General features: G+C 43.8%; 1 protein-coding gene across 2 annotated transcripts in view; it reads left to right on the top strand.

The window, feature by feature from the left end:
* Positions 1–20794, top strand: part of cUnh8orf34 (chromosome Un C8orf34 homolog) — a 43320-nt gene extending 22526 nt beyond the window's left edge. For both annotated transcript variants that reach the window (XM_084033866.1, XM_084033865.1), the window contains exons 8-15: positions 2240–2375; positions 5531–5616; positions 5734–5807; positions 11038–11164; positions 14763–15235; positions 16845–16941; positions 19591–19629; positions 20362–20794. In XM_084033866.1, the coding sequence (XP_083889992.1) occupies positions 2240–2375; positions 5531–5616; positions 5734–5807; positions 11038–11164; positions 14763–15235; positions 16845–16941; positions 19591–19629; positions 20362–20369 (1040 nt within the window). In that variant the 3' untranslated portion in view covers positions 20370–20794. The remainder of the gene's footprint in view (positions 1–2239; positions 2376–5530; positions 5617–5733; positions 5808–11037; positions 11165–14762; positions 15236–16844; positions 16942–19590; positions 19630–20361) is intronic.
* Positions 20795–25078: the final 4284 nt, after the last annotated feature.

Raw genomic sequence — 25078 nt, 5'->3', positions numbered from 1 at the left:
AAAGAAAGAAAAGGAAACGTGTGGGCCAGACAAAGAGGGGAGTCGGGGTGACGAGCAGCTGTGTACACTGAGGTCATGTTCTCCTTCAGGGTCAGAGCTGCTCCGCTTATTTCCCCCCCCCCTGTTTCGTAAGAGAGTCGCAAGCCACGCAAGTGAATGTTTCCAATTGTCAAGTAGTGATTTGTATGGCAGGGCTGCGACCCAAAGAAAATCTGGCGTGTCCCATTAGTCGGCCTCCGAATGAAGGGGGGGTTAGAAGTGGGATTGGACGTGAGGAGCGGAGGCCTGAACTCGAGCAGTTCCCACGACTAGCAAATTGCCCCAAAATCGTTGGTGGCTTCCCCCCCCCCTCCCCCTGAATGAAGTGATGAATGGGACATTTAATATCGCCCCTGCTTCAGGGGATAACTGGAATGAATCTGAAACAACACTCGTTCTCAGACGGGACACGACATGAGTGACACCACTAATGCCAGCGGTCTTTGTGAAGGAGCGTTATACTGTAATGGAGGCAGAGATGCTGTAGTTCAGAGTGTCAGTTTGTTGGCATGAAGGCGACTGGAACTGTCATTACATAATGAGGTTTATTAACTGGACGTGAGAATCCATATCTATATTGTCAGTTTTGTTTTTAATCCCATAAATGTCTGAAAATAACTAATATTTCAGTGTATCACGGCTGAATCCACACAATTAAAAGGTGTTAAAACATGTGAGTTATTCTGTTCGTGCTCACAAGAGTCGGTATGGAGTTGTAAATGAGTGGGTTGGATGGCAGCGGTGCGTTCAGGTGTCTCGCTGGATGATTTCCTGACACCCAAAGGAGATTTCCTGATGGATGGAGGGAGAGAGTGTCATCCAATCTAATCCAGGTGATTAGTCACGCATTCTCCTTTGTCAAGGTGTGAGGCCCGAACCCAGGTAACGTGATCTCTACGTGTGTGTGTGTGTGTGTGTGTGTGTGTGTGTGTGTGTGTGTGTGTGTGTGTGTCCGCTCATGTGAAACCAACATTTAATACTTTTACACGCCGGTCTGGATGCACCAGAGCAGAAAAACAATGGCAGTGAGGGAGTGAGTGAAGACACACTGGATGTCCTGAAGGCAACACCGATATCGTCATGGTGACGGGGTCCAAAAGAAGCGTTCAGCAGTGATTCAATGTGTGTTTTTAAAAAAACACCTCACGCTCGCTGTTCATTCTCACAACACGGAAAGCAACTGCAATGAGGACTCATCCAAAACCAGAACGGTCTGGGCCCGGGTCTGGCCCCGGGTCTGGCCCCGGGTCTGGCCCTGGTCTGACTCCCCCCTCCCTCTTTGATCCTCCATTGTGTTTAACGAAGCGTTGACTTATTATTCAACTTCACTGCCGTTCCTTCATAAGTCCTGTGATTTATGCTTCCTTTCCCCCCCCATCATTAACTAAAAACGTGCGTCCGCGTGTTCGATGCCGAATGTTTCCGTCTTCGCGCCGCGTCCAAACCCTCCGAACTCTGAGCTCCATGTGGAGAGAGTTTTCATCGCGTCGGGAACAGCTGTGTTTTGAGATGAAGCAGATAGCCGAGAGAAATAAAAGAAAGTTTATTTAACATTCACATGAGGAGAAAATTGTTCTGCACCTGTTTTCTGTGTGTGTGTGTGTGTGTGTGTGTCTGTGTGTGTGTGTGTGTGTGTGTGTGTGTGTCTGTGTGTGTGTGTGTGTGTGTGTGTGTGTAGTCGTCGTGGCTGCAGACAGACAGACGGAGAGGAAGAAGATGTTGGGATGAACAATGCTGGCGTCTGATACATATGGACTTCTTTAGAGAGTCGGAGGGATGTGTGTGTGTGTGTGTATGTGTGTGTGTGTGTGTGTGTGTGTGTGTGTGTGTGTGAGTGTGTGTGTGTGTGTGTGTGTGTGTGTATTGAAGGACACAGGGGTAGATCAGACGAACCCCAGCTCTCCATCTTCCTCTTACCGCTTCATGTTTCCCCGCTGACTTCATTGTGTCTCCTCGGCTTGTTAACTTCCTGCGTCTGCGGCGCCGTGAAACGACATATTACCAGATCCGTATTCATGATGCACGTATGGATATTACGTATGTGCAAAGTGTGTGAACTTGCTCTTGTGTGCTCCTTTTGTGGTCTCTGAGCAGACTTCAGTCATCACAAGCATCACTTTGAGACCAAAGTATGATTAACGACCCTTTCTCTTCCTTCTCCTCCCCCCTTCCTCCCCCTCTCCCTCCCTCCCCGTCTCAGAGGACCTGGATGACCTGAGGATGGAGGGCGTAACGGGCTTGGCTCCGTCCGGCAGTAAGTTCAGCCAGGGACGCAGCTCCTACCAGGCCGAACCGCAGGCCAAAGTCACACTCAACATCTGCTCCAGGTGTGCCAGGTAAACGCCCCCACCTTCTATAATACCTTTACAGTAGAGCTCCAGTAAATATACCAGCCTTTAATCTCCTCTTTCCACATTTTCCCAAAAAGTCAAACTAAGAGATGTATTAGCATCAGTTTCTGAGTGTTGGGTGTGATACCTTGGGGCAGGTGTGGGCAGGACCCCCTGATCCCAGTCCCAGATAACCGGGTATCTGTTCGATGGCCTGCACCGCCGCCTCCTCCTCTGTTTTGGGGTTTTGGAGTTTGTTTGTTTCCTCCTCTTCTTTCATTCCTGCAGCTTATCGGGTCTTCGGGGCTGCGGGACGTTGTCTGGAAGGTTTCCAGCAGGAGGATGAATGCTATCAGTAGATTCTCTTCACCCGCTAGTTTATTTTCTGGATGTTTTGTAAGCAAAAAAAAACAGTTTATATCTTCGGTTTATCATCCCGTCCCCGGGTCGGATCGGCATCTGTATCTGGAGCTGCTCTTGGCTTGCGCATTCTGTTTTTTTTTTGTTGTTCTTCCCGTGACTAAAATGTCAAGACATCTGTTCTCCTTCTCTGTCCTCGTCCTCTCCTTCTGGTTCACTCCAAATTCTTTGCTCTCGTCCTCTATAACCTGACCACAAGAAATACTCCCCCAAAGTTTTATTGGCGTTGGAGTCGCGGGCTGTCGTAGTCATATTTGGTGAGTGTGAGGGCCATAAACAGATCACCAAGCTGGGAAAGTGTTGCACGCGTGGTCGGTTTGTGCTTTTGGTGGATTTTTGGAGGATGGCGTGTTGGTGGATTCACACGGGATGCATGCAGACAGATAGTGGAGGTCAGGGAGAGGAGCATTAACGCTAAAACACGGCTAAAACACGAACATATGAGGTGCAGTTAGTGCCACACCTGCAGGCAGCACGACTGTACAGATGTGCAACCTTCATTTTTACAGTTCGTTAAGTATATATGATGGTTCTTCATGGGTCAGTGAGTTCCAGGTTCTGAAAAGCGGTCGGATGAAGACCGAGCTGCTGCTTTGCCTCCTCGGAGCCGAGGGGGGGGAGGCGACGCTCGCTTTCACACCCACAGCGTGAAGGCGATAACTCGGTTCCTCACCTCGCTCCTGCATATTACTGTGTTCAACAAGCACCTGTGATATTACAGGCCGAGGGCATGAGGACTGTTTAAAGGTCCGGACATATTTCTGGAGGAAACAGAGGAGCAATAGGAAGCATCATGACTATAAATTGAGGCCACGTTCGTACAAAGCAGGGTATTTAGAGAAACTAATATTTCCCCCCTCTGTTTTCATTTACATCAACCTGCATAAATCTGCTGTTGAGCATCATTATAACTATACCAAATCTATGGGCGGCAGTGTAGGGAGAAGGATAAAGCCATGTAAGCCAATCAGAATCCTCGGAATCAACAACAACAAATAACACGAGCGACTCCACTTTGGCCAGAGTTTTTAGAAATAATCATTTTCTGTGATAAAAACGTGGTTTTCGTGTAAATAAGAGGCCAAACCGCGGTGGCCTTCGTAATAAAAATATCTGCGTTTTCCCTTCATGTGATATGATATTGGTGACAAGAGGTGCCTGCGCGGAGCCCAAAAGGTATTAAAAGACAAAACCCACCCTAGTTCCAGATTTCAGAGCAGCTTCTGATAGACTGGCGACCTGTCCAGGGTGAACCCCGCCTTCGCCCAATGACAGATCGGCTCCAAACCCCCACCCATCCAGCGTTAGACGATGGATGGAGGGTGTACATTATTTTGATTATACAAGGAGATAATCTCTTTCCTTTCTGACCCCCAAAGCTGAAATGTTTCCCAGGCTTTAGACACCTCCTTTTGCCGCCGTCTCGTCCCTTTGCTCTGGTCCTCGCCACCAAGCGGTCCAGTCAGTCCCTGTATCCGATCAGGAAACACTTCCTCTGGCCCTCTCTTCCTAAAGTGCCATGTGGCCCCCGCTGTGTTGTGGTCTCCGTCCCTCGGGGGGCCTACAGCTGTGGTCGCAACAGAGTTTCGTCCCGTGTTTGCAAAACGCATCCCAGACCTCGAGCCCGGTCCGGAGCAGTCTGGCGGTGCGGTCCAAGGGATAGATCTCCAGAAAAAAAAAACTCTTTTTTTTGGGGTCTTGTAGTTCTCATTAAATTAATTGCTTTCATATCAGGAATGCAGCGAGGGAATGGTAGTCGGGGCGTTGCGGTCGGCGAGCAGCTTTTGTTCGGAGAACGGGAATGCCCTGCGATAGTCATCTTGGGTACTTTTTAATGGTTATAAAGGCCATTAAAGAGAGGAGGAGACAGGGCGAAGGATGTTTAAAGAAGGGGAAGAAACAGAATACACTGTGTTTCTGCTTTTACCCTCATCGGCGAGGTAGAAACCAAAGAGGCCCTGCGGGTGTGACGGAATGCAGTCGTGCCATAAAGGCCTTTTTTTTTTGCCTTTTGTCTTCGGCGAACGGTTGCGCCGATGACATGGAAATACGCAGCAAGAGCATTTGGAGCCAAAGCAGTGTGTAATTACAGTTAATATGGCGTGATTTACATCTTAACGTCGTTAAAACGGGCCCTCAGAAGGATAAAAGCGTCGTTTTGGGTTTAGGAGTGCGTGAATTTGAGTGCAAAAAGCCACGTGAAGTGTGTTTATCTTCTGTTCCAACAACTGTTTGTGTTTCACCTTCATACCTTCCTATCTCAGGGGAACTTGAATCTTTCAGTACCTTTAAGGGAGGCAGCCAGAATCTCTCAGACCCGCTTCCCTTTCAGCCCGAGCGGATATCTTTGAGGGGAAGGGAAAATAGGGGCTTGGATCGCATGGCGATAACCAACAGTAACCGAATGATTCCAGGGGAAGCAGAATCTGTGTTGACGCTGCGTCGGCAAATTCTGAAAATAAGTGAGCTGTGTGTGTTTTAATCCACGCGCCACACGTCTGTGACGGATTGATTTCCCAGCCGGATGAGAAGCATGTGATGACGAGATAGCGGACCCGCGACCCCGACCTGACCCGCCAAACACTTCCTCTCCGTCTCGTCATCTCAGACTGTCTTTTTTTTTCTCTCCCTCTTATCTGGAATTCAATTTCCAAAACATGAATTGCAGCGTTGTTGGTTGAAGGATGCATGATGTGTGTGTGTGTGTGTGTGTGTGTGTGTGTGTGTGTGTGTGTCTCCAGGTTGCAGGGGGACAGCCTATCAGATGGCAGATCTGAAGAGGAGCACAAGCCTCACATATCTGAGCAAGCTGTACCCGACATCTCCTGTAAGTTGCACCTCACAGTTCAATTTCTAGTTGTTGTATTTTTGTGGTCTCACCCCTCCCTCCCCCTTCCCCTCCCTCCCCCCTCCCTCCCTTATTGTGTGTGTTTGTCTGGAGCAGCTCCATTGCCCGGGGCGGACACGGCGGCGGGACGGTTGCAGGAATGCGAGGTCTTGTCTCAGGTGTCGTCCTCTGTAAGTGTCCTCCCCTGCATCCATCACCGAACAATTAAGATCGCTTTACAGCCATGAATTACGGCGTCACTCTCTCCTGCTCGGCCCTCTATTGTGTGACAAAGCCAGCGTGGAGAGAAAAAAACACCTCCAGCCCTCTCGCTTTAACGGGATAAGAACTGTTTCGGCTCACGCAACAGTTTGCCGGCGCTGATGAAGTGAGAGAAACCTCCCTGTATCACTTTGCTTCCCTCGATTGTGTCCGATGAGAAAGGGGAAAGAAATATCTAGTGTCACTGATTTACTTTAATACAATAGAGCTAAATGTTTATGGGTTACAGGAGTAGTTTCAATAGCGTGATAACCTCCAAAGCTTCAGGGAAGAAACCTATAGAGGCCTTAATGTGGACCACGCCAGACACTCACATGCTGTTAATAAAGCAGTCAGCTCAGACGCCAGTACCCTTTTTTTATAATTACCAACCCCCCAAAATAAAGCCTTTTCTTTTCTTTTTACCTTTTTTCTTTTTTTATAATTGCCCAATCCAAGTGTCAGACATGGCTTTTTTTTTTTTCTTTTTTTTTTTACGGCATGTTTTAAAGAAAGAAAAGGCGTCTCGGAGCCGAAAAGCATCGCCCCGTGTGTGGAGCAGATGCAGAGAGGCTCCAGACTAACTGGGAGCAGACTTTTTTTTCAGAGACCGGTTCAATCAAAGCCTGGAGTCCAACCATCTTCCACTCTTTCCCTCAAAGTGAACATCTAAGGTTGGACACGTCTAACTCTAGATTTAAGCTGATTAATTAAATATCACCGCTGACCTTCTAAACATCTCCACAGGTTAAGCGCCTCGTCTGGCACGCTTAGATTCAGGTACTAATGCGTCCCACATGGAAAACCCCCCGAGTGCAAAGCGTCTCCTGTCATCTACTGTAGCTAATGTGGCCGTTTTTTGTGTTTAATTGCTTACGTTTGGCTGTCTTTGAAAAGGCCAAATGCAATTTGTAATAGCTTGTTAGTTTAACTGGCCCTTCAGGGACCCGCGGGCCACAATCACTAAGAGAAAAAAAAAGGAATGCAATGCATTTACGAGCTTATTTGGATGAAAACACAATGGTTGAAGTCATACATTATGAGAAATTACTTTTTTAAATCAACTTATGTGAAATATTTCATTCTGCAGAACCTGTTTAAGGACATGTTGCCCATAAAGTTTCTCTAATTCCTATTTAAATGCATCATTAATCACTTTTAACCAGGTGCAATGATTAGCATTATGTGTCCCAATTATCCAGGTGGGATTAATTCATGCATAACGTCAGTTTGGCGCAATAAAAGACAAGACATTTGCAAATGATTCCAACTTCATGGGCGACCCTGTATATGTTTAAGAACATAAGTTGCCCTTGCATCGGTGGAAAGTGGCCAATTGTTTATTCACGTTGCCCAATCAGACAAAGGATGCGTGTGACTCTCTTTTTAAAGTCACATTTAATTTTCAGCACATTTCATCCCGCGTGGCGGCCGTTAAAACCTCGCGTTGTGGTGCGATAAAAAGCTTGGTGATGTTGGAAAGTAAACACTGTTAATGGTTATCATTATTAGTCCGACGGGCCCCCTGCCTCCGCCAGCTCCTTTAGGTGATAATTGCCTCATAAAGGCAAAATACTTTCCTAAAGCAATCGCCGGGTGCAAATTTCTCCGTCTATAGTTCCCTTTGTGAGTGTGAAGCGATACGTTTGAATCAAACTCAGCTCGTGTGGAGTGGTTGGGGTGTTACCGTCATAAAAAGTCTGTTCATTTGTACGGTAGGAATCAGATAATTAGTGTGATACAAGGCAGAGCCATTGTGATGCTTTATTTTTGTTTCCGAGGGGGGATTTTGGCCGCGTTTCAAACCCATCCACTGCATGTTTTTTTTTTGGCACCGGCTCTCCACACCTCACAGCTATGCGTGCATGCTTATCCTCTGTTGCAGAGCTCTGTAATTTCAGCAGTTTTTTTTTTATTCCTCTAAGGTTTGTTTAGGATTTCCAGATTTTCCATATTAGTGGTTTTCCTTCATTTGTCGTGTGCCGTGCCTCCAATTAGTGTGAGAATGTAAGCTGTGTGTGGTGGAGTCCCTTCCTCTCATGCTTTTGTTTCTTTAAGACATTTTTATCATTTCGTTTCATTGTAGAGCTTCGATATGTTCAGCCTCCAGACCGGACTGTGAGGTTGGTTTTCAGACCAACTACCAACCGTTTTATCCTTCAAAGGTAGTCAATTTGGCCTCATATAAATAAAACCAACAATAAGCATCAGCATCATCACCCTAAGGACCTTAATGAAGCGTTGATGGATTAATAAGAAACATAAATTCACGGGAAGTTAGCTTCATAAACTCGCAATTTGTTGCTTTTTCCTCTGATTATTGCTCCTCTCTCTGCTAGTAGTTTTTCCTACAGAAGCCCTGATACGCCATCATAGTATATCTGAGCTGCTTGAGAGGCTTGCATTGTTGGAGAGGGTTTTTTTTAATGTAAATTAAATCTCGCTGCTATTCGACACTTTTTAATCGCTGCAAAGAATCCTCTCATTTCCCCGTTTCCTCCCGTTTGCACTCTCATTGGCTCGACTCTGACATCGTCTCCATGTGACCGAGGCAGAGACGCTACGTCATGTAACCTGTCTTTGCAACGCTTGAAATAAGAGTCAATATCCGGTTTGCTCTTGGCCGTGGTCAGGCAGCGGTTTGGGCCTGTGTGACTCCGTGTGCAGCCCAGAAAACTATTAGGTGATCGTCCCGTTGGGCCAAAACAACAGGAACCCATTCAAACGTGGAGCGTTGACTCCTCATTTCCCTGTTGGAGACGGCGGAATCAGTGATTTGGAAAATAAAACAGCATCTCTTGCATCTTTAGTTAGTGGATTTAAAAAGGATTGGATTTTGTCAGGAAAGATTTGCACTTCATTATTTTGGAGCTTTGCTATTAATTAATTTGTTGTTTTGGTTAGAATAAAAAAGAACTCAGTGTTCTCGATCTCACACATGTGCAGATCGAATCCTGATGCCGACAAGCTGCTCATCTCCTCCGCACCTGATTGGACGAAAGCCTTGCTCACTGAGTCTGGTGCTCCTGTGTGTGTGTGTGTGTGTGTGTGTGTGTGTGTGTGTGTGAGTGTGTGTGTATTAGTCCCTATGTTACTCACCCTGACCACAACAAGAGCGCCCGGGCTCTGCGGTGGTCTCGGACCCGGTTTGAGGTCCCGTGACGTCATGCACACACATCCCACAGCGGGTCCTCGGCGTGCGGCGGCGGGCGGTGGCGGCGGAGCGAGCCCACAGATTGTGGTGATTATCGCTGCTGACCACACACGTATAGCTGCACACACATGCAGCCTATAAACCATGTGACTCTCGCTGTCTTGTTTGCTTTTCAACATGGAATCAATTGTGCAAAAGAAACCAGATCCTTGTTTGTTAGCGGGCATAGTTTTGTCATACTGGGAGGGACATTATAAAACGTGGGGTTTAATATACTCATAAGTCATTTTGAAAAATCAGTGCTGGTTTGTGGATTTGTGGAGATGAAAAGCTCTTTGTCTGTGTGGATTAAAGCAGGCAAACAAAAGAGGACAAAGATGTTCGCTCATGTCATACATTACTGCAGATAAACGACAATAGCTGCTTTAAATGCATGACGACAGGAAGTCGCTTCTCATCACGTCATTGTGCTTTTTAATCAAGTCCGTTTCAGTTGTTTGCCTCTATCTGTGTACTATAGAGCCCGTTACACATTATGCCTTCACCAACATCCTATTCTGATTGTAATGTCTGCTTGTTTACTGATGTTATCTCGGGAGATGGATTGCTTGCAGATTTTTTTTTTTTTTCAGAGCTGAAGCAGCAGAAAATGCTAAATGTTGAATTGTTAAACTGCTGATTCAAGTAAATCTCCATATGTCCCATAGACTGAGCTTTCTTGAGGCACTGCAATACGTTTTTTTTTTATCCAGTTTAATAATAAAAAGAAAGGTGAAATCATGCCTTGGCTTAAAGCTGCAACATCTCACAGTGTGTAATGAGCTATACGGCGTAATAATAAGGATTGTGAAAAGAAAAGTCGAAAACTGTTGGTGGGCTTGTTTGCCAGAGCTGAGAAGACCCAGATGATGATGTCATGCTGTTGGATTTGGTGTGTGTGTGTGGGGGGGGGGGGGGGGGGTTACCACCAAAGAGAGAGTGTTCAACCTCTGCTTCTTTATGAGGGCTGTAATTAAGGATTGGCTTGTGGCGTTGCGGTATATGTGTGTGTGTGTTTCTGACACACAAAGCACCCTGGGAATCATGTTCTGTCATTTATCAGAGAATAGCTTGTTTTTCTCCTCTTTCGGAAACAGACTTTTTTTTATTCCGAATCCCAGAAAGTCGTAAAGTCGAGTAGCCCGTTCCGTCTTTTTTCTGAATGTCGTTGGACGCCGATGACGACTGCGTGTTTATCACCGGATCTCCCGGAGCCTCGCTCCGTGTCAGCACTCTGTCAAGTCCGACTCTGTCTCTCATTACGTCCTCACATGATGTAAGCGCTGGCTGTCTCCATCGCTACATCTAACGGTACAGGGGAGGAGGGAGGGGATCATGGCTGACAGGTTTTATTTCTCACCTGTGCTTGAATCTCACTCACACTCGCTGGCTTAACAGATCGTCTGGCCACTTGTGTCCCGAGCGGAGGAATAAACAGGAGGATTAGGCGTTCTGCCATTACAGGACTTGGCAACCCCCAAGTCTGTCAAACAGGAACAGAACAGCCCCTATAGGTGATCAAATCTGGCTTTTTCTTATAATTTATTTTATTCCCTGCCTTGGAATATAATCCCCTAACAGCAACATCGGGGAAAGCATCCAGAAACGGCACATTTATTGTTCCCTAACAACGATGTGCTGCTGTCAGGCTGTTCGCCAGCAGACTATAAGCTCCTATAGATTTACTGATAGTTTTATAAAAAACCCACTACTGACAGTCCTCACGTCCTGCATCCACTAAACAGAGTGGCCTGCATTCATCTGCTGCTTTCATCTGCACTTGCTGTGGTTTCTTGTGTTTTTCTAAAGCCCATAAAATAATAATTGCCCCTCTTTCTTTCCCCTTTAGCAGATATGGCTCAGATATTTCCAGCAATGGCTGAAAATGATATAAAGAGTTAATTGAAGGGTCTTTTTCTTTTCTAACGTGCCTTTCTGTCTTTTCTGTTCTCTCGTCGGCTCGCTAGCGTCTGGCTGTCTGGGAGGCTGATCTGAAGGCTGTGAGAGGTGGGAGCTCTGTCGGGCAGACGGGCCCGCTACTGGGCGACTCCCTCTTTTCCAAAGAGCTGGAGAACATGGGCAAGCAGCTCGCCGGTAGGTGTGTGTGTGTGTGTGTGTGTGTGTGTGTGTGTGTGTGTGTGTGTGTGTGTGTGTGTGTGTGTGTGTGTGTGTGTTTTTAATTGGCTTTAGTGTGAGAGAGTTGAATCAAATACTTTCTCTCGAATACAAACATCTTCACAGAGCAAACACACACACTTTATTGATCAACATAAAAATAAAAATAATCTCCAGATGCCACACTGAGTCCGTTTGGAAAGCGATCGAAGGCCGACGTTCACCAGAGGGCTGATTCCATCTGACAAAGTGGAATTCGTGTTGCACTTTGTGGGAAGATTATTGTTTCCTTTCTCCGCGTGACGTCCGGGGGTGACTCACACACTCGTGTGTTTGTTGACAGGATGATCAAGTTCGTATCCACTCGAGGATCGGATGAAAGTCATGTGTCACCCAGTTGTTTGGATATAAGAGGTTGTATACTCGCCGTTCACACGCCAGACTCATTTGTCTCAGTCCTACTTAGTGAAGCCGTCAGAACAAAAAAACAGCAAGAAGAACTGAGCGGGCGCCATTTGTGTTAACGACACACTGGTTTTTTTTGTTTTCTTTTATGCTCCTCAGATGGCATTAATTTCTAGTCGTTTTACACCAAGTTACTGAATCTTCAGGCGGCGGGCTCCCACCGGGCGGCTCGGCGAGCTGTTCAACGAGCTAACGCCACGCTTTCAAGCCTTTATTAGCTGCTAATACGTTCCACGTTTGGAGCCGGAGCCTCACTTTTCATCTTATATTGTCACCTCAATTATGCGGTTGTGAAATCGCTGCCTTTTTTCTGCGATGCCGTGAAACTCATGTGGACTTTTTTTCCTGTATACAAATAATAAATGACTAAATTTGTTATCGGATTATCGTAACTGATACGACTCATTAGTTTTGGGAATATGAACGTAACCCCCCCACTTTTTTTCTATTTTCTATTTACAAAACATGCCAGTTTCGATGCACATGTGTTAAATAAATAAGTTTGGAAAAGTTTTGTGGTTCACAGCCAGAAAAAAAACAAAAACAAAAATATTTTTACACTTAACGCTACAAACACACGTTTGATCTGCACTCAGATGTACTTGGTCTTATATTATAGTATTATAATTATCCTGGCAGGCAGTATATTATATTGTCGTCAGCCTGCGGATGAATTATGGTAAGTAATATGTCATTGTTGTCTGTTTTTTAAAGAGGAGGAACCAAACAATCATGTTTTAATCGCGTGCCGTGGCCTTGAATTCAACTGAGCTTGATCAAAGACTGAAATAGATGAGATCTGTTTCTATTTCTTCCTCATTTTCTCCCCCATCTGTCACATTCCCGTCTTCATAACCGAATCAAAAACGTATCAAAGGTCTCTGCACCATATGGATCCTGACCCCCCTCCCCTTTGATCTCCCGGAGGCCGTCGTTTCCTATCAGTGTCAGTGCGACGGCTCGTCATCGTATCTCTGCGTGAAAACTCTGGATTTAAGAAATACAGAACAAGCTGCTTGTAACGGACCACTCACTAATGCCAGGAAGTCAGGAGGGGACACGACTGGTTTACGATAAAATGATGAGTGCAGCATGTGGTGTTTGTTGGAATACCGGTAAATAACTGGAGATAAAAATATCAATTTTACGGGAACCGACTGCTAATGAAGATATCCTGTTTACAATAGAACTGAAACATCGGTCCTGGTGGACTTTGTGTGGGTGGCTCTGCAGGATCGTCATATATGGAGCTTTCAACTCCACTATCTGGCTCAGAGATCTTCAACAAGGGGTCCAAATGATTTGATCTCACACTTATTTTCTTCCAAAAATGTAAATATGTCCAAAAATCCACCTTAACGTGAACACAACCTATATGAAGGAGACATAAATCTTCCTGTTTGTTTCATATTATGTTGAGAAATTGTGATAAAATATGAATCTGTCAACAATTCTATCACAAAGTAATGTTACACATTATTATTGTCTGGTTTAATAAGGAACATTATATTATATAATAGGGGCTCTCTCTATAAATAAGCCTGGGAGGTATTTAAAGCCACAGAACAAAGCCTCTCTATGGTTTGTGATGTCACATCACGGCGAGGTCAAGAAAGGTCAAGTTGCAACCTGCGCTCCTTCCTTTTATTTTGGAGATGTGTCATGTGTGGAAAGCACTCGTGGTTAAAGCTACGCAGACGTGCAGACCGTCGACTACATGGACTCTGCATCGTATCTCACGATATAAAGGCTGACCTGCGTACGATTCAAGCACTGAAATCTAATTACGCACGTCAGAGAATGAAACGCTCTTCCTCCCAGAAGGATTGCAAAAGTCTGGAATCGATTTAAGTGAAGTCTAAAAGCTGGATTTAGCCCTTTGCGTGCTCCGTCAGTGAACAGCATGTGCTGTTTGTGTCGGAGGCAAGCAGCAGTCAGTGTTTGTGCAATACTCGTCCACGACTTCCTTTTTTTTGGTATTTATTTAACGTCACACTTACGCAGGTTCTCCAGAAATACTCGCTCCCGATGACTCATTCCTCAGTTCACCCGTCTCCAATGATAACTGCCAGGCCGGGTTTGTTGAATCCCCCCTCGCCAAGATTTTTTAAACAAAAAGCACGAAACACGGAAAAAGTGACACCGCTTGTTGATGGGGAGAAGTTGGCAGCGCGGCTTTCTTTCACAAACAGAAGTTGTTTTGGACGGCGAGACCAGCGAGGGCGAAAACACCAGGATGTTGGGACTGAATGTCAACGGATTCACCGCATTTTACTGGGCCTATAAATATGGTCATCATTGCCCAGAAGAAGGATTAAGCCAAGTTGCCTCGCCCACTTTAATGCTCACTGAAGTTTGTCAATCGTGTGTGTCTGTGTGTGTGTGTGTGTGTGTGTGTGTGTGTGTGTGTGTGTGTGTGTGTGTGTGTGATAGAACACACTTTATTGTGAAATCTCTTAGTTTTCTGGAATTTTTGTTGCCATTTGTGTATAAAAGCTGCTGATTGGAACAATACCTGCAAATATTCGATGCATATTATCGGTCTTTCTCATTATAGGATGACTTGTTCATGTCCTCAACACAATAGTGTGTTATCACTAATGTCACAGTAAACTTAATTGTCAATCAGACCATGCAACAAGTAAATACACAGAGGATCGAAGTAATATTTAATAAGTAATACACAGAGACATCAACAAATAAACATAAACAGAGAGACAGTGTTTAAATTATTATAATAATATTACAGTGTGCCAGAAGTGTAGTTAATTATTAGTTATGTTAATGAGGTGCAATAATGTCACTAATGAACCCTTGATTTTGTTACTGTTGTTATATATAATCTTTGTTTTATTATGTTTGTTGTATTGTCTTTATTTTATTTAATTGATTTCCTTTTTGTGTTTGTGTGTTTCTGTTAAATGTTTTGTCTAAACTGTGTTTTCATTGTATTAAATGTTGTTCGGGACTCTAAAACGAGACGGCACATCTGAAGCTCTTACCTCCTAATAAAGCATTTCAAACAAAAGCTGCTTATTGTTATTGGATTTAACTCCTTCAGTTCCTCTATCTGTTGAGTGTGTTTTAAACATCTGGACTTTTCCCCCTCCAGAGGTTGAGAAGGACCTGGCCAAGCTTGCAGAAGTGGGGAAGATGACCTCCCGGAGCACCAACAGTCCCCATGGTAGTCTTCTCCACACGCCTCTCCGCCACCGAACGCTGCCCGACACGCTTCCCCTCACCGGCCTGCTCTCCAGACCCGGCTCCCCCAAGCCCTGCGGCGTGGGCCTCCCTCTGCTCAGCCCCAAGCCCACCTCCCTGGTCATGGGCCGGACTCAATCTCCCAGCAACCCCGGGAGCAGGACTCAAACTCCCAGGACGCCCAGCAGGCCCCTGACCCCGAACAGTTTACTGACGCGCTCCACCTTTAACCCCGGAGCTCACAAAGAGGTGACCTTCCGGAGGTCGCGGAGCCGCCCGGTGACGCCCACGTGTCAGCCCACGCACCCCCGACCACTGCTCACCCCTCCTGGACTCAGCACCACGGACAGCCTCGGTGCCAGCCTGCGGGCCTACCTGTCAGAGGTGAGAGCCTTTATCGTCTCTGTTTAGCCTCCAGATACTCTGTTTATTCTCATTAAATGCATCAGTTATCCAGGTGCAATGATTTACATGATGTGTCACAATCACAAGGGGAAATTAATTCATGCATAACGTTTGTTTAAATTATTCCAATTCATGGGAGACCCTGTATATCTGTAAGAACATAAGTTCCCCTTGCTTTGGTAGAAAAGTGACCAATTGTTTATCCACTTGTTGCCCAATTAAAGAATGGATGCGTGTGACGCTCTCTAGGTTTTTACATTTTGAAGTCATATTTAATTTTTAGACATTTTTGCACATTATTCCAACTTTATGGGCGACCCTGTATAAGAAATATTGCATGACAGGGTGTCCAAGAATAGAAAAATAATCAAGAGGTCACCAATTTCTGCAGGGAAAACCCTGTGTGTGTGGAAGTAAGTGACATAAATGTAAGAAATAATTTATTAATTTTCTAAAAAGTGACAGATTTGATCCATCCCTTTAATAAAAGACACATATCTTCCCATGGCATCAAGTATATGATATTTAAGTTATTTCCACACGTATAAGATTTATCTAGTGAAATAGATCAAGGGCACATACAGTGTGTAAAACACAAAGTAAAAATGTCATAAAGGTTTGGTGGTGAACTTGAAAATCACTCCGACTTTATTGTACATTTTTTTTTCATATGGTGAGAGGGAAAACTGTGCCGAGTGTGAAACGGGCCCGAAGCCCGAGTAAAGCTGGCTGTAGCAACATGAGAGCCTTTACACAGAGAGATTACGACTGAACGCCTGTGCACGGACACACACACACACACACACACACACACTGGCTTCATGTGGGGTTTAATGGAGAGTCATGGAGGTCCATACAGTAGGATGTCATTTCATGGTGGAAAAAAATGAGTGTGGCATAAAAGGAGAACCCTTCGGTGGGATTTCTCTCTGATGCTCCTTTCATGATTCACTTAACGGTGGCGCTGTTAAATACGAGACCTTTTTGAAGGCTTTATTAATGGTGGGCTGGAGCTCTGCAGTCCCTCAGTAGAACTCTTTGACAGTTATGCTGGTTGACACCTACCGAGATTATCCACAACACTGGTGCAACCAGGCTGCTTTTATTGAGGCCACCTGGTCCCGTGTAGAAGGACTATAGGAGGCCTGTTCCCGATCCTGATCCTGGACCCCTTTATGTACTGGACGGGCAGAACATGCTTGTCTTTCTTGTCTACTTGTGGTCAAATAAATGGTTTTAATCTCATCATAGGACAGGAGATTAAACTATCTGGGGGGAATTTCTTTATTAAAGTTGTATCTGAAATCTTAACTAAACAGGATCTTGTGGCTGGACTGAATACAGATTCAGTATATTAAGGTTTCTTTATTATCCCCGTAGGGCGATTTGGTTTACAGCCAGCAGTACTACAGAACACAACCAATAAATAAATACGACCAGATAAATACAGAAATTACATTTTAAGAGAGTCATTGATAGCAGCAGGAATAAATGACCTCCAGGGTGGACATGTGGATGGATTAATTAACATGTTCTGTTTTCCTCTGTCCATTATCGTCGCCATCATTTTCTGTTCTCCCTAAATCAGGATGAGTTCTACCAGCAGTTACAGGCCATCAGACAGCCGTGGCATATTCCCAGCGATACGGACAGCGACATCCTGGAGCCTCCAGAACAGGATAAAAGTGAGTCACCTAACTGTATCTGATTGCTCATGTGTTCCCTTTCCCGGAGCCTCTTCAAGCCCCTTCAAGTTGAATCCACGCTTCACAAATTTGACAAATCGCCCCGCTAATGTTTCTACCTCACCATCGACGTGAGGCTCGTTTCATTACCCTAATGTCACTTTACCACAGTGGGTTTGCCTAATCCATTAAAGTGGCTGTGGATCTATTAAAAAGTGAAGATTAATGTGCAAGCATTCCTTGTAAAGAAAATGACGGAGCACATGACATTTTTCCATATTTCACAGTCGGGTGAAACCATCGGGGGTTTCGTTAGAGGGGGGAAACCTCTTATAAAACGTCCCTTCTTGGCTTCGTCTAAGAGATATATCTCTATCGAGATCCAGCTGATCGACGTGAACGGTTTTTCAAATCCATAAATCGTGGGTCTGGCTGGTGTTCGGCGCTGCGTGTGACTCTGGCGTTACACATGACAGAATTACATCAGACCTCCTTCGGTGTTTCTGGAGCATAAATCACATGAATGTATGCGGTCCGATTGTTCGTTCTCCCCGAGGTCCGCGAACCAAAATGTCAAATTTATGCTCTCTTAACTCTGGTTAACGCATGGGGAAACGTCTCTAATCCTCCGAGATGATTGTGTGGATTTATAGCTGGACGAACTTCTGTAAACTTTACATATTTCTGCCAAACAGGTAGATTTAGAATTTAGCTATTCTTTTTGTCTATAAATCTTACCAATAAAGGGAATTAAAGTGTCAAATTTCGTAAACCCATCGGTTTGTTAAAATCAATGTTACTAAATGTATCCATTTTCATAAATATATATATAAATATTTGTTTTTGGGTTGTCCGTTCATCTGTAGTGTACAGTACAAGAGGTCATACAGGTAGAAGTTTTAAAAGGTCATAAAGTAGCCAAGAACATAAAGGCTTATCCTCTTGAAAATCCACAGTTATTTCTACGGATCATACATGTTGGATGGACACAGATTAAGTAACCAGAAGATTTGGACAAAAAGGCATTTCTTTATTTAGATCACATAGGAAGTCAATTTGTGAACAACCCCAAAAAAAGAAGTTATATAAGCCACAAATCCAGAAATGTTCTCAACATTAAGTCGAGCCCTGTTTTCTCAGTAAACAAAACATCAGCACCAGCTACTCAAAGCAGAAGATCAAGTGCACGTGGGACTCCAGAACGACTTTTCATTGGCGTGACGACCTGAATTCCAGTCAAACAGAAAAAAAGATCAAGCCTTCGAAATGGATGTCACATGGAAATATAAGCCGTCCGACACGTTCCTCCAGGGGGTCGTTGTTTCGCCAAGTGTGTATCTAAGTGTGTATCTGAGTGTGTATCTAGCCAAATAGAAGGATGAATGTTCCTAATAGCCCCCAGGGCCCCCCCGCTCTAAGGCTTGGCAGTGGTAACGGCATGTTGAGAAAGGACATGAGGCACACATTGAATTAGAGAGAGAGAGAGACAGAGAGAGACAGAGAGAGAGACGGGGAAAAAAACTAAAGAGACCAAACAGCCACAAGACGTGACAAAGCACTTTCTGGCGTGAGAGAGGGCCCAGATGACTGTTCATTGAAGTCTGGTTTGCATGTCTTTGCTGTGTGTGTGTGTGTGTATTAAACATTTGAATGCTTGCATTAGTCAAGGTAAGATATAAAAATGTGTTTTATGAGAGTTTAACCTCCTTTATCAGATTTATCAGTCTTTTCAGGGGTAATTTTGACCTTTGACCTTGAAATAATACAGGTGAATTGCATTCTGGAGACTTGACATTCAATTTGCACCACAAAGATTTTTTTTTTTAAATAAGAGTCTACAAACAAAGGGAACAATCCTATAAACTTTAAAGCACATTTTTCCCAAACGACTCAGAATGAAGTCACCCATGACTCTGACCACGTACCTGTATGTGGGTGCATGTGAATATGTGGGTTCACTTCATTAGCGCCGTGGCTTCCCAGTATCACAGCAGATGGTGAGAGCCATAGCTATTTCCTGTTATTCTATAAACTTCCACAATGGGACCACCACACACACCACAGTGGAGATGAAGGCCGTCTGTCCTGAATCCCCTCCCAACCCCTTCATGTCTGCGGGTCACATGAATAACTTCAACACAGACAGACATAAATCACCACGTTGCATTGCTGCAACTGTCAAGATTGCTTGATGGCTTCGATATTTACAGTTTGTCTTACTAATCCAAGCGTCCAGACCCTGCACGAGCCAAAGTGATGTAATTCGAGCATATACACCTGTAGCTGTGCTTATAGAAACTATGACAATTTAAATACGTCTGACTTTGTAGACGCTTAAAACTCCTCTATATGACATTCAGAGGATTAATAAAGCAGCAAACAGCTGCTTTGTAAAGATTTGTTGGAGTAGCGGCAACCTGAGCAGAAAATGAAGTTGCCCTCTGTGTGTGTTGTTATCCGAGCCTCTCAGTGCTCTACACCAAACTCATACTTTGGTGCTCTGAATGTCATATTTAGCTCTGTTATGTTTTACGTTTTTTTGGAAGGATACGGTAGTTGCATCACTTTTTGCCATAAAACTCTCAGCAGATGGCAAATAAGCACATTTCCCCCCAAATATGGAACATCATGTCTTTCTTTCTTCCACAGGTGGTGCCAGAGATGCCAATAAGAGATCTGTGTTTTCAGGTGAGAAGAGGGCTCCCCTCCGAATTTGCTGTTTCATTTTGGGTCCCCCCCCCCTTCCCCCATCGTTAGTAGCTGCGAGAGAGCCTCGATGTCTGTCAATGACCTCATCGTGTCGAGCCGCAACATAAGCCTCCACCTTCATTTATGGTGCGTTCAAGTACAGCAACAGGCTAAATGGAGGGCACCGCGGCTCCGAAATGCGATTGGTTGGAGGCCGTGTGTGTGTGTGTGTGTGTGTGTGTGTGTGTGTCTGTGTGCTCGGAGACGAGAACGCACTTTGCCCAGTTCCATTAAGTCACTCTTGGGTTTTGAGTTTACAGACAGCGTCAACTCTCAGCCTCAACATTTTGGGAGAGCGAGGGAGAAAGTCTGTCTGGTTTGAGGTTGTCTGCGGTTCCCCTTCTTGTGGTTCCCGAGGTGCCCACAGTTCCCAGTGTCAGTGTGCCAGTCTGGAGGGAGATCTGAGAGCTGCCTGCTTGCTTGCTTGGCTATCAGAAGAAGCCAGAGCGTTGCCACGGCAACCAAACTCCAAGCTCACTGTTTGAGTCACACCAATCGGCGCTCTAATTGTGAAATACGGTCGTTAGACTCATTTTTCCACCTCGTGTTTGATGGTGACATGTTCGAATATTAAACTGTTTCGGTGTAATTATTATTCTCATTAAATGTGATTTTTTGTTTCTAGGAGACTGATGTTTTTTTATTTCCTTGTCTTTCTTTTTTTCTCCACAGGCCTATAGTGACGAAGACCAGAAACACTGATCTGATCACACTATTATGCAACAACTGTTTTGAATATGTGTACAGAGACAATTATTTTTATAATGCAAATGAATTAGGGGAGGGGGGAGAAAAAAAAGATTGTATACTTTTTTTCACAGATATTTCATAGACATTGTAATGTATCATGTATGATAGAATGTCAAGACGAGTATGAAATATACATTTATTTTTGTTTGCTCTATAGCATGCTATTGCACTTTCACGCGTCCCGAGGCGGATGCACTTTTTTTGTTGTCGATCGACAGATTGTTTTTTTTGCATATTCACATTGTGAAGGCGGCACATCCACGTTAAGGAAGCATTTTATTGATATGCACTGTTCAAAGATGTAGTTGTTTTTTCCCCGATCGCTAATACGCAAGTTGTGGAGGGAATACAAGGAATGCTGTTATATGAATTAAAATGATTTGGTTCACACCTTCTTTTGACTTCCTCTTTGTGTGAATTTTGACATTGCAAATACTAAAAAGTCAATTTTTAGAAATTGTCATCACATTAAAAACACACACTGAAGTCATTATTTGAATGACTAAAGTCTCTGTTTAATCCAGGTTTACCCAGATCCATGATCCGTCTAACTGTCTCCACTGTGGTGCTGACAGACACTCGTGTGTGTTTGACTGGGCACGTTGGTTAAACTGTGGTCGTCTGAGTCTTACAGGCGACGTCTGACACACCAAACATGACACACACAGTCAGATCCCTCTTAGAAACCCGACTGAGCTCTTGGTCAGCAAACTACTACCGTTTCACTGAGGGAGATTCTCGTTAATAAATAAAAAATAAGGATGCGTGAGAATACGAATCACCTAAAACACATCCTGTGCTCATTTTAAAATGATGTGGTATCGAAAGATCTATGGAAGAATTTGTGCACATGGCATTATCAAGTCATATATAATCTATATATTGCAATATTTTCCTGTTGGAAAAGGCAAATCTATTGCAAATAGACTTTAAATGTCTAAGGATGACACCACTTGTGAGTGACAATAAGTCAATAAATGTCTGTTAAGTCACTCGTCAAAGGAGGGAATACAAGGGTGATTGACCCAGTGATGAAGTATTGCAATATCTATATATTGTATCACATATATCGTGTTGGGAATCAATCGAGATCATGTTCCATATCATCGGTAGCGTCTCTCTCTGGGGTCGGAGGTATGAAACAGATAATATCTCATGTTAGCTGTGCAGGCTTTCTACACCAGGCCCATTCAAAAGCAACTACATGGGGCCACCCAGGAACAGCAGCAGACATCACTGTACTTACAGGGAGATCCGGACCACCATCACTGGTCAGCAGACTGACCCAGGTCTTAATTTATAGCTGCACAGACTGGGATTTACCCTGACATAGAGCAGAAATAAAGCTATGCTGGGAGAGAGAGTATGCATATACAAGCAGCATCCTTCGCTGCTTGAAATGAAAACTTTTTTTCTCTGACTATGCTAGAAAATCAACTCTCTGGATTTTGTTTTCTGTGTTCATGGACATGGAAGTTTTGCTCCACTGAAGTAGCCCACGTTGTTTTACAATCGTGTAGTATACTAATCAATCATGGAATACAAGTCTGATGTGTCATTGATTACAGAGCAGATCGTGACACTCGAGTTGTTCTGCACCACTGGAATAGTTGGTATACTATTACTGTGATCTGAAGCATGTATTTTGTTAACCCCACAGAATTTGGAAGAGTCGGTGATTAATAAGAAACATCAAAGAAGAGAAATTGCTGTTGATTTCAGTCATATATATCATGCATCATGATTGAAAGCTAATCATGATTGAAAACAAATGCTGTAAGTGTGTGTGTGTGTGTGTGTGTGTGTATATATATATATATATATTTAAAGGTGAGTTTCATGTCAATTTAAGCGAGTAAACTGTTCCAAATGTCCAATTGTCAGTCATGAGTATCATTAAACCTGGGATATAAAAAGTTTGATTCAATGTTCATATCGTGATCATGTTTCACATTTGACTTTCAAGACACACAGGAAAAAATAGAGGGCACACAGGTTGTTTGACAAAAAGTATTTCTAAAAAAAACAAATAAAAAAAATAAATAAAAACATCCATCTGCTGCACAGGAAGGATGTTTCCCTTCTCCCTTATTCCTAAAAAAATATTTTATTAATTTGATAGAAGGGTAAAAAAAAACAAAAAAACAATATATTTACATAAGGAGGCAGCGATGCCGATAGCTGAAATAGCCGTCACTTCCGGCTGCCATCTTCATTTGTAGTAACCGATAAAAACGCTTTATGGCGCTGCCTGACGTTACGAGAGTTTTAGAAAAGTCCGCAAAACAGACGTGAACGTTTGTCTCGTAATTTTAAATCGAGGTGAAACACGTAAAGTCAACTAGCTGCGTATTTTTTTTAACTCGTTAGCGAAAATGTCTCGCGAGGATTGCAACGGGAGGCACGCCCGAGAACCGTTTGGAGGTAAGCTAGCTGAAGTTGTGTTGTATTGTGTTGTATTGTGTTGTGTTGTGTTGTGTTGTGTTGTGTTGTTATTTTGGCGTTTTTAACGTTAATTTATTCTTTCAACAAGACATATGTTGTTTGAAGCTAGCATAAATATAGCTAACTACAACAGCAATGCTAGCTTACTGACCATACTGTTTGAAGCTAGCTAGCTTGCATATTTCTGAATGTCAAATGAAAAAAAAACTCAGTGTAAATCTTTATTATATCATACTTGTGCTTATTTGTTTAGCATATATGCTCCCCGTGTTATTTTAAGTAGTAGGAACACATCTTAAATCCATGGTTGCATCCAAACTGGAGCTTTAAACCTCAGGCAGCAGGAGGAAAAACAATCTCCCTGACCATACCAACATTGTAAACCGGAGGATATCCATCTTTGTTGTGCGGATAGTTGAGGCCTCTTCGGTTTGGCAGGACTCCTGAAGTGTTGAAGGACACGCTGCCTATATTAAACAAGTGTTATGTTGTTTCTAGCTGAGCCATTTTCCTAACATTTGTCGTGGCAGTTTATTGGCCTTATCTTTTTTTTTTTTACATTAACCGTGATCCTGTTTATTTAATATTGTTTTACGATCAAGATGTCAATCTCATTTTTTATGATAAATGACATGTAAATGGTTTGGTGTGTTTTGAGAAAGGAAAAATATTTGTACAATCCTCTGGAACAATCGTGCATTTAATGGGCAAATCCAGGAGGATTACATCGCCGACGGATAGACAGGAACACTGTTGTGATCTCTGGCTGATTGTGAGGTTTTTCTGTCAAATCTCTGTAGAAGTCACAGAAGGCCTTGAGAGTCCCTCAAGATTCCTCTGCGAGACCCTCGGTGTGTGAGAACGGTAGTCTGAGCTGTCTTGCCTGTATCTCCCCCTTTTTTTTTCTTCTTTTTTTTTTCATTTATGATTATTCTCCCTGACCCTGATGCGGTCAATGTTCCAGACGCTTGGGGATCTTTTCGAAAGCGTGGTCTGTGTGTGTGTGTGTGTGTGTGTGTGTGTGTTGGCTTTTCCCTGTGGTGGGTGAGGCTTAGACCAGGGTCAGATGACTCACCCAAACTCACAGTGATGGTCTCTACTTCCAGAGACTCTTTGCTCTCATATTAGTCTTATTATTGTTTCAATTGCAGGGATCCATTCATGGCTTTTTGTATTTTTGTGCGTGGATGTGATTTATTTCTGTCTGGGGGTGGATTGAAACAATATATTGTGGCAGGCGTTGTTAACTGATTGTGTGTTTACCTATTGTCGAACTGCTTTGTCTCCGACATCCAGCCGAAGCTCCCTCGGGGTAATGTGGGACACCTCCGCTGCTGCAGTTGTACTTGGATTAAGTTTCAGTGTCAGAACGGTTGCAGTTAATTTATTGAGTCTTCATATGGCTTTTTACTCAAGCCATGATTTATTACACAATGTCATGCAGCTTTATTCTAATTGACTGCCAGCATGCTTTTTTTGGGCTTTCACCAATTTATGAAAAAGCTTTTCTGCCGGAGGCTGCAGATTGATGGCGGCGTGAGATTTATCAGTGGCGCCTTCATCTTTTCACTCAATTTAATCAGCAAATATATATATTGCTGTTGTCTTCATGCCAGATATCAAAGTAGATAACATTCATAGCTGATTTCTTCCATGATACTGTTTACTCATCTGTGTGAATCAACACGATCACAAATAATCAGAGAACACTAGCGTCAGTTCTCCCACCAGATGCTGATCGGATTCATGTTCCAGTAAATGTGTCGTCATGTTGCTCTCTTCCTTTGTTGAGGAAGAGGCGATAAATATTTGTGTGATATTGGATACAGAGTTTTCAGAGATGAAATCTTAATAAATCAGAAACCAGATTACATTGCGTGATTATAGATGGAAGTCGTGGCCTTTTTGTCTGATGGGGATCGATCGGCTTTGCTAAACATTTGCTTATCATTTGTGGGTTGATTATGTCTGTTCTCAGTGAAATGATACCACCATTGGAAAAAAAAACACATTGCCTGTGCGGAAACATTAATTCCAGCGTTTCCCCTACAATGTTATAGGCACCACCAGGCCAAGCAAGCCCAAAATAAAACATTAAAACTGCCAAAATAAGCGAATATCCATTCAGAAATCATTAATCATTTGCTGGAGCCTCTGTGCTCGGCTGTAATCGTGAGTCTGCCGTTTTGTCCGT

Source organism: Eutrigla gurnardus, assembly GCF_963514095.1.
Source record: "Eutrigla gurnardus genome assembly, chromosome: 18".
NCBI lineage: Eukaryota > Metazoa > Chordata > Actinopteri > Perciformes > Triglidae > Eutrigla > Eutrigla gurnardus.
This window is presented reverse-complemented; position numbering and strand designations above follow the sequence as displayed.